Here is a 7,317-nt window from a genome sequence, read left to right on the forward strand (position 1 = left end):
TCCCTGTAAACTTTCAGGAGATCTCCCACAGAACAGCACCACACACAGAGCTGAGGCGACAGGGACCCTCCCCCTGCCATCCCTGTGCAATGCTGCCTGAAGAGCACAAGCTTGTACCAGCAGCCTAGAATAATTTCTTTATTCATGTAAAACAAACGCAAGTATTTATATAAACACTGACATTACAAAGTACTGGAGCAGGTAGGGGCAGGAAGGAGGAAACAAAAACCTCTACAGATGCTTCTAATACTGTCCCACACACGATCAAATGCTCTGTCCCTTGGATAATCACTTGTACAATAAACCACTTTCAAGTCACAAATAAAAGTCTGTTTGAGATATGTCGCACTTTGAGGAGGAACGAGAAGAGGGCGTAGAATGTTTTTGGCAGGTCTTCTCATCAAGTCAAGATATTGCTGCACTGTTAATAAAAAATAGATGCTTCTCTGTAAAGCATTAAAAAAATATCCCACAGGTGACATCATGGAGGCTTCAGTGGAGCGGCAGGTATCCCAAACTGCACTGGTGGTGTCTCCAGCTCTGTCCAGGGGCTATTTCTTGGTAGTTTTGCGGATCAGTGCCATTCTCTGCAACAAGAGAGGGAAAACCATGGGAAGCTGAGCAGCTCAGAGTGAGTGACTGCACAACCACCCACAGCAGAAACAAGGCATCCCAGGTGCTCCCAGGACATGGTCTGACTTGCTTCCACACAGGTCTTTCAGGTCTGTTTGAATCTTAATGGGGTTCCAGGCTGAAGAGGAGAAGGAAGTATCTGTGCTTCTCCACTTGGCAACCTGGGGCAGTGGAATCAAAGCCCATCTCAAGGCCCCCCTCTCTGCCCAGTGGGAGCTGCAGCATCACTCATGAACCCACTGCAGGGCAGTTCCTTCTAGGCTCTGACCACGGCTTAAAAACCAATGGTCCAATGCAGTTTAAAAGCAAAATTAAGGGTGTTTTCAGTTCCTTTGCACAGAGATGGAGTTGCCAGGGACAGCTGAGAAGCACCTGTGTGCAGCTCCCAGTTGGTTTTAACCCTCCCAAGCTCCTCAGCACCAAGAGCTGCTGCTTCTCTTTGGGCAAAGCCAACATAGCTGAGGAGACAAAGCAACCTCAGCCTGCTGCACAAACAGGTCAGGAGGCTCTGGAAGTAATTTCTGGTCTGAACAACTTGGAAGAGGCCACAAATTCACAGCGTCAGGAGGCCATGACCTCCATCCTCATATCAGCCTTCCATGTGATTCCTGGTGTTGTGAGGGCTCCTTACCTGTTTGTGAGCTTCTGTAGTGCAGGCTTTTTTGTAGGGCCTGATTTCTTCAGAACCAAAGCCCGGGATCCACATGTTCCACTGGCGCTCTGGAATTCACAGAATGGTTTCAGTTGGGAGACATTAAAGCTCATCCAGTTCCAACCCCTTGTCATGGGCAGAATCTACTCACAGGCTTCCACCACAGCACCGCAACTGAGCCCTGACTCCAGGAGGAGCTGAGAGCTGGGGGTAGAAGGGATAAAAACAGATAAGAGTCACTCACCAAGGTGCAACTGGACATCTTTGACTTCCAGAGTGTTAGACTTGCGGTGCCGTGCAAGCTGGCAGGCGGCTGTCACCACACTCTCAATGAAGTCATCGGCGATCTGTAGCAGCATCTGTGGTGGAACAAGGGCAACGATCAGTCTGGTCAGCACTGAGCAGTTGAAATTATGTGGGGAGATGAAAACAAGCCTTCAGAAGCTGGTATTTAGAATTACAGAATGTCCTGAATTGGGAGGGACCTGCAAGGATCATCCAGGCCAGCTCCCAGCCCTGCACAGGTCACACCAGCAATCTCCATCCTGTGCCTGAGAGCATTGTTCAAATGCTCTTTGAGTCTGGCTGCCTGGGGAGCCTGATCAGTGCCCTACACCCTCTGGGGGAAGAACCTTTCCCTGATCTCTAGCCTGACCCTGCTCCAGCCATTCCCTGGCTCCTGTCCCTGCCACAGGGAGCAGAGGTCGGAGCTGCATCTCGGGAGGAGCTGCAGTCCCCACTGAGCTCTGCCCTCAATCTCCTTTCCTCCAGCTGGACACACCAAGTGCCCTCAGCCGTTCCTCTTATGGTCCCTCCTGATTCTTCCCCATCTTCAGAGTCTCCTTTGGGAGCCCTCTAATAGCTTTAGATCTTTCTTATATTGTGGTGTGCAAAATTCCACTCAAAGGAGTGGATTTCATAGGTGTTTGCTGCAATTGCTGTTTTAAAAGCCTTTTTGGGACTGAGATGCAGAAAACCAGGGATGGCTGAAGGCTGCATGGGAAAACAAGTGTTACATGAACTAAATGCTCCCTCCTTGGACAAACGGCCACTGATCTGTGACAAATTACAAATTAACTCTTTCTGCAGTCCCTTCCATGGGCTGGAACCTACTTCTTCCACATCTTCATCCAGCTGCTCGTTCGGATCAACCTCACGCACCAGGTCTTGCAATTTCTTCTTGGTTAAAACCTGAGCGTGTGGGAGGAAAGGAAGGATTTACTGCCCTGCTCCTGCAAAGAAGCTGCCGGTGGAGCACAGCCACAACCACAACCACCTCCTCCCCCATGCCCCCAGGGCCGAGTCACACTGTTGACACAGTCTATCAGCTCAGGAATGGCAGAGATAAGAAATACCAGCTGTTAAGGAGTCATTTTCAAGCACCAGCGGTTGCTCTGGACAGCAACTGGAGTGCAGCAGCCAGAATAAATGTTTCCAGCATGAAAATGCGGCTGGCGAGGAGTGGAAAGGCAAAACTACAAGTGTTAAGAATCAGACAGCAAGTGCAATCAGCGTATCAGTGACTAAAGTTGTGCCTAGGGCATGAGGGAAGCATTTCCATCGAACTAGCACTTATCAGCTTTAGTGCTTCACGTGGAAAACAGAGTTGTGGGAGTGCTGGGTTATTCCAGGGCAGTCAGACACGGCAGGAGCAGAAACCACACTGGGCTGAACAACAGGATGCCGAGTCTTAAAAGATATGGATGGAAGTTGTCACCTGGTCGGGTCAACCAGATACATGGGAAATTCCTGCCCTTCCTCATTCCTTCACTGCTGTGGCTGTTTTATGCTGGGGTTTAGTGCACTTCCTAACAGTCTGGGTGCCAGCAACGCCATCAGGGAGCAATGCCGGGACATTCCCCGGGCAGCAGTTTTTTTTATGTGCATCAAAGGCTCCTGTGCCAGGTTGGGCAGGAACACCTTCCACTATCCCAGGCAGCTCCAAGACTCATGCAACCTGGCCTTGGACACTCTCAGGGATGGGGCAGCCACAGCTTCTCTGGGCAACTAGCACCTCACCACCCACTTCTCCCCATATTTTTCCCATCTAAACCCCACTTAAAAATAACTTCCCCTGTCACACTCCAATATACACTTTCCTAAGACTGGAAAAAGCTCTACACCTACGGCATCCAAACCCCATCCAGCCAGGAAGCACCTGGGAGAGAGGAACTCTGTGAGGAAGTTTTGTTCACTCAGTAACTGAGTAAATTTAACAAACATTATATTTCTGCTGGTGATTTAAAGAAGGCGAACAAAGCCACAGGCAAATCTGTGATACTTGTGATGCCCGAGCATCATCCCTGTTGTCCCAAACTCAGGATGGAATTACCTGGTTGCTTTCAGGACTGAGCCGCCCTCCTCCACTGGGTGTTCCTGGCATCTTTGCCACAGTAGTGCTGTTGGCCATGGAGCTCTGGGGGGGGGTGCTGGCTGGTTCCGGCTTGATCGAGGAGAAGTTGGAGAGGTTGATCAAGGCAGAAGGGCCAAACTGGTTCATAATCTGTTGGGCTTTAGCTTTTAGATCATAAAGCTTGTCTAGGTCCTGCTTCTTCTCGGGGTTGTGGGGATCCAAACCAATCAACTGGAAAGGGAGAGAAAAGCCATGATTAGCAAACAGAAGGAATTCAGCAGGGTGAACAGGTCTTTGTCCAAAGAAAACTGCAGTGTTCTGACAGGGCCTGCAGTTTATAGATCAAGAATGTCTGCTCACAGCATGAAGGGAGAAATGATGCTTAGTAGCAGAGAAAATCTTCCCTTAGTGTACAGAAAATTAAGTCTTCCAGCATCACAGTGGCTGCATGCTGGTGACAGCACTGACCCACCCACCCATTCATCCCTTGAGCTGAATTCCACCACATCCAACCCCACACAGCCTTCCTGAACCCAATTCCCACAAAGAACGGACCACTCAGAGCAGATTTAATTGCAGGACATGGCTTGTTCCTGCTGCAGCAGCATGGAATCCCTCATCCCCACAATCCAGAGCCTTACAGAGAAAGCAGGACCCAGTCTCCCTGGAGTCTCGCTTTTGGCAGCATCACGCTCACAGCTCGGCCTGCAATGACCCCTCCATGTGGGACTGACAACATTGGTTCATTTTGGGTTCTGAGAACACAATCTGGTGCTCAGAGGGGGAGGAACATGCGTGTGCCCGCACTGGGCAATTGACTGCAGGAAATGGAGCGGGATTTATAGAGCTCACAATGGTGAACTACATGTGGTTTGTGTGGTTACACATATCCTCCAGGTGCTGAAGTTACTCAAGTTGTTGGTCATGGGGTGAACACTGACTGGCACCTCCTCTGTTTCTGCTCTAAGCCTCAGGCTCAATGAAGTTTTGCTCTGTCTTCAGTGCTCCATGACAGGAAATTCATCCAAACCCTGCACCTTCCACTACCACAACCACCATGGGCAGCATTGATGGGTCTGTCACAGGAAAGAGAGTTTAAGGAACAGTTTTATGGCAAAGCCTCTCACGGCAGGGCCAGAGATGGCTGAGAAGCTAAGGCTGAACTCAAAGAAGAGTTTGTTTAACCAGCTTTAGGGACATTCATACACAGTGTCTGCTCCCTGATCTACAAATAGACATTTCCCTTCATATTAAAGCAAGCCTAGTCAGTTTGGATTAATTAATATCAAAACCCACACAAGAAAGTACATGAGAGAATTTAGAAGCTTTAGTACTTCACTCCAATGCACACTCATGCACTTGCAGACATGGCGCCCTCTGAGGGGAATTTAGGTCCCTAACAGCCTTCTGCAGTGCCCTCGGCAAGTTTCCAGCTCCATTTTAATTGAATTAACAATGGAAAATCATTACGCTTGCACCCTAAACCCCTCAGCTGGCACTTCTGGCTGAGAAGTCCAGCACATGATCGAGAGAGACCTTCAGTCTTGGCTTTAGCTGGGGCTGATCTCAGGCTGTTCACCCCACGCCTCACTTCACAGATCCACAAAGCAGGAACTCCTACCCACTATGCAGGGAAGGAAGCAACGAAATCCTCGGACACAAAGCCCCAGTATCCTTGGGCAGAAGCACTTTAGCAGCCTAAAGTCATTTTGTTGGTTTATTCCCAGATCTTACTGCACCCTTCACATGCCACTAAGATCCCTGAACACAAAACTAATGGGAGGAGCAGATCCACAGGGTAAATCTCACATGCCAGCCCCATTTACCTACAGCTATCTGAATGTCTAGATCTTTAATTACATCAGCAACTACTGTGAGCCCAGTGAGTGGAGAAACCATAGTCCGCACCCTTCCCAGAATGTCACCAGTCAGCATTACCTACTCTGGCATCTTCCTCTCCCCATAACTCTTATTCCTACAGAAACACCAGATATTTTTTGTATCACCAATCCTATATATGATGGTTAGAGGAAACAGTTTCACAAATTGTCCTCACTACAGTGCCACAGATTGCATTGTCAGAAAAGATCACACAGTCGCTGCTGCAGAGAACATCATCCCACAGGATTCTGAAGAAAAATATGGTCAAAATCCATTTTTCTGCCAGGAAACAGAGCATCCTGGTACCTGCTGATGTGCAGGTAAGCCCATATCCTCACAGCAGCAGCTCCCTCCAGGGCAAGAGGAGGTTTGGGTGCTGCGATCAGCACCACAAATTGTTCAGTTCTGTGACAGCACAGCATTAGAGCTGTAACTAAAATCCACGTTAATGACAAACAGCACATTCACTGGAGTGCTCAGGGGGCGCCCACTTCCATTAACCATAGTGAATTTTACCAAATATCGAAATACAATCATAAGATCTCAGAATGGTTTGGGTGGGAGGAAACTTTAACGTCATCTCATTCCATCCCCTGCCATGGGCGGGGACACTTTCCACTGTCCAAAGTGGCTACAAGCCCCGTGAAACCTGGCCTTGGGCACTTCCAGGGATGAAGCAGCCACAGTCTCCCTGGGCAACCTGAGCCAGGGGCCCACCACCCTCACAGGGAGGAATTCCTTCCTAGTATCCTATCTATCCCTGCCCTCTGGCAGTGGGAAACCACTCTCCTTGTCCTTTCCCTCCAGGTCCTTGTCCAAAGTTCCTCTTCAGCTCCCCTGGAGCCCCTTCAGGCGCTGGAAGGCGCTCTAAGAATCTCCCCGGGGCCTTCTCTTCCCCAGGCAAAACTTCCCCAGCTTGAAGCGCTCACCCCACGGAGACAGCCGGGATGGGAACGAATCCCCCTCCCAGCGCAGAACGTCCCCGCCTGGAGTCGCGGGGCAGAGCGAAGGTCACTGACCGCCACCGGGACCGACTCGGCGCTCACTCTTGTGCTCCCTCCCGGATTTGCAACAGACGATGTGGAATCCCCAGGTGGTCCGCGTAGCCCCCTCGAGCCCTCCGTACCTCCCCATGACCCGCGGGCAGTCCAAGCCCCGCCGCCACCGCCGCCCGCCGACACTCGGCAGCGCTTCCGCTTCCGGCCGTCGCCGCTGCCAATGGGGAGCGAGTCCCCTGCGCGCGCGCGCATCATCGCCAATCAGGAGCGCGTTCGCCTGCGCGCGCGTGCGCGCCATAGCGCTCCCTCCAAAAGCGCTCCTCCTCCCCGCGCTGCCTCAGGAAAGAGGTGTGCCCAGCATGCCCCGCGCGATTTGCATAACCCTGGCCGGCTAAAAAGCGGGGAAAACTGCGCTTTTTTGAGGGAAAACCTCAGAAATAGCGATAAGAAATGAGTTGAGGATAGATGAAAGAATAGACATACCGATCATCATGTTTAGTATCTACGGCGTCTGTCGCCCTGTCCTAGCCGGTACACCGGCGCTTTCCGGTGGTGGGTGGGGAGACGAGGGCGATTTAAAAAGGGCTTCTGCCGTGCGTGGCACGGGGAAGGTCGCGCGCCACCCCCGCGGAATCGACATCAAGAGATTTCGGAAGCACAATTTTTGTGAAGTAGGGCTGCCGGTAACCGCTTGTTCCGGCACCCCGGCATTGGTGAACGACAGGAAATGGGCTGCGAGCGGCGTTTGCAGCCGTGAGGGGCTCCTGGTGGTCCGGTGTATTGTGCCCTGTCTCAACGGG

The 7,317-nt window shown here is 51.1% G+C and overlaps 1 protein-coding gene and 1 non-coding gene across 5 annotated transcripts; one reads left to right on the forward strand and one right to left on the reverse strand.

Annotated features, from left to right (window-relative positions):
- Positions 1-124: 124 nt before the first annotated feature.
- On the reverse strand, positions 125-6,775 carry TAF12 (TATA-box binding protein associated factor 12). Of its 4 annotated transcripts, none has more exons than XM_054648205.2 (6): positions 6,646-6,775; positions 3,618-3,869; positions 2,399-2,476; positions 1,530-1,644; positions 1,265-1,353; positions 125-587 (listed from the first exon to the last, which is right to left on the reverse strand). In XM_054648205.2, the coding sequence occupies exons 2-6, from the start codon at positions 3,783-3,785 to the stop codon at positions 552-554; spliced, it is 486 nt and encodes a 161-aa protein (XP_054504180.1). In that variant the 5' UTR covers positions 3,786-3,869; positions 6,646-6,775; the 3' UTR covers positions 125-551. The 4 variants fall into 4 exon arrangements, with proteins under 4 accessions (XP_054504180.1, XP_054504179.1, XP_054504183.2 ...); XM_054648204.2 differs by lacking the exon at positions 6,646-6,775 and adding an exon at positions 6,449-6,583; XM_054648208.2 differs by lacking the exon at positions 6,646-6,775 and adding an exon at positions 5,469-6,422.
- Positions 6,776-7,094: 319 nt separating this feature from the next.
- On the forward strand, positions 7,095-7,224 carry LOC129130204 (U11 spliceosomal RNA). The gene has a single exon (XR_008535520.1). It is a non-coding gene; the product is annotated as a U11 spliceosomal RNA (small nuclear RNA).
- Positions 7,225-7,317: the final 93 nt, after the last annotated feature.

This window comes from Agelaius phoeniceus, chromosome 22 (assembly GCF_051311805.1).
Source record: "Agelaius phoeniceus isolate bAgePho1 chromosome 22, bAgePho1.hap1, whole genome shotgun sequence".
NCBI classification, from domain to species: domain Eukaryota; kingdom Metazoa; phylum Chordata; class Aves; order Passeriformes; family Icteridae; genus Agelaius; species Agelaius phoeniceus.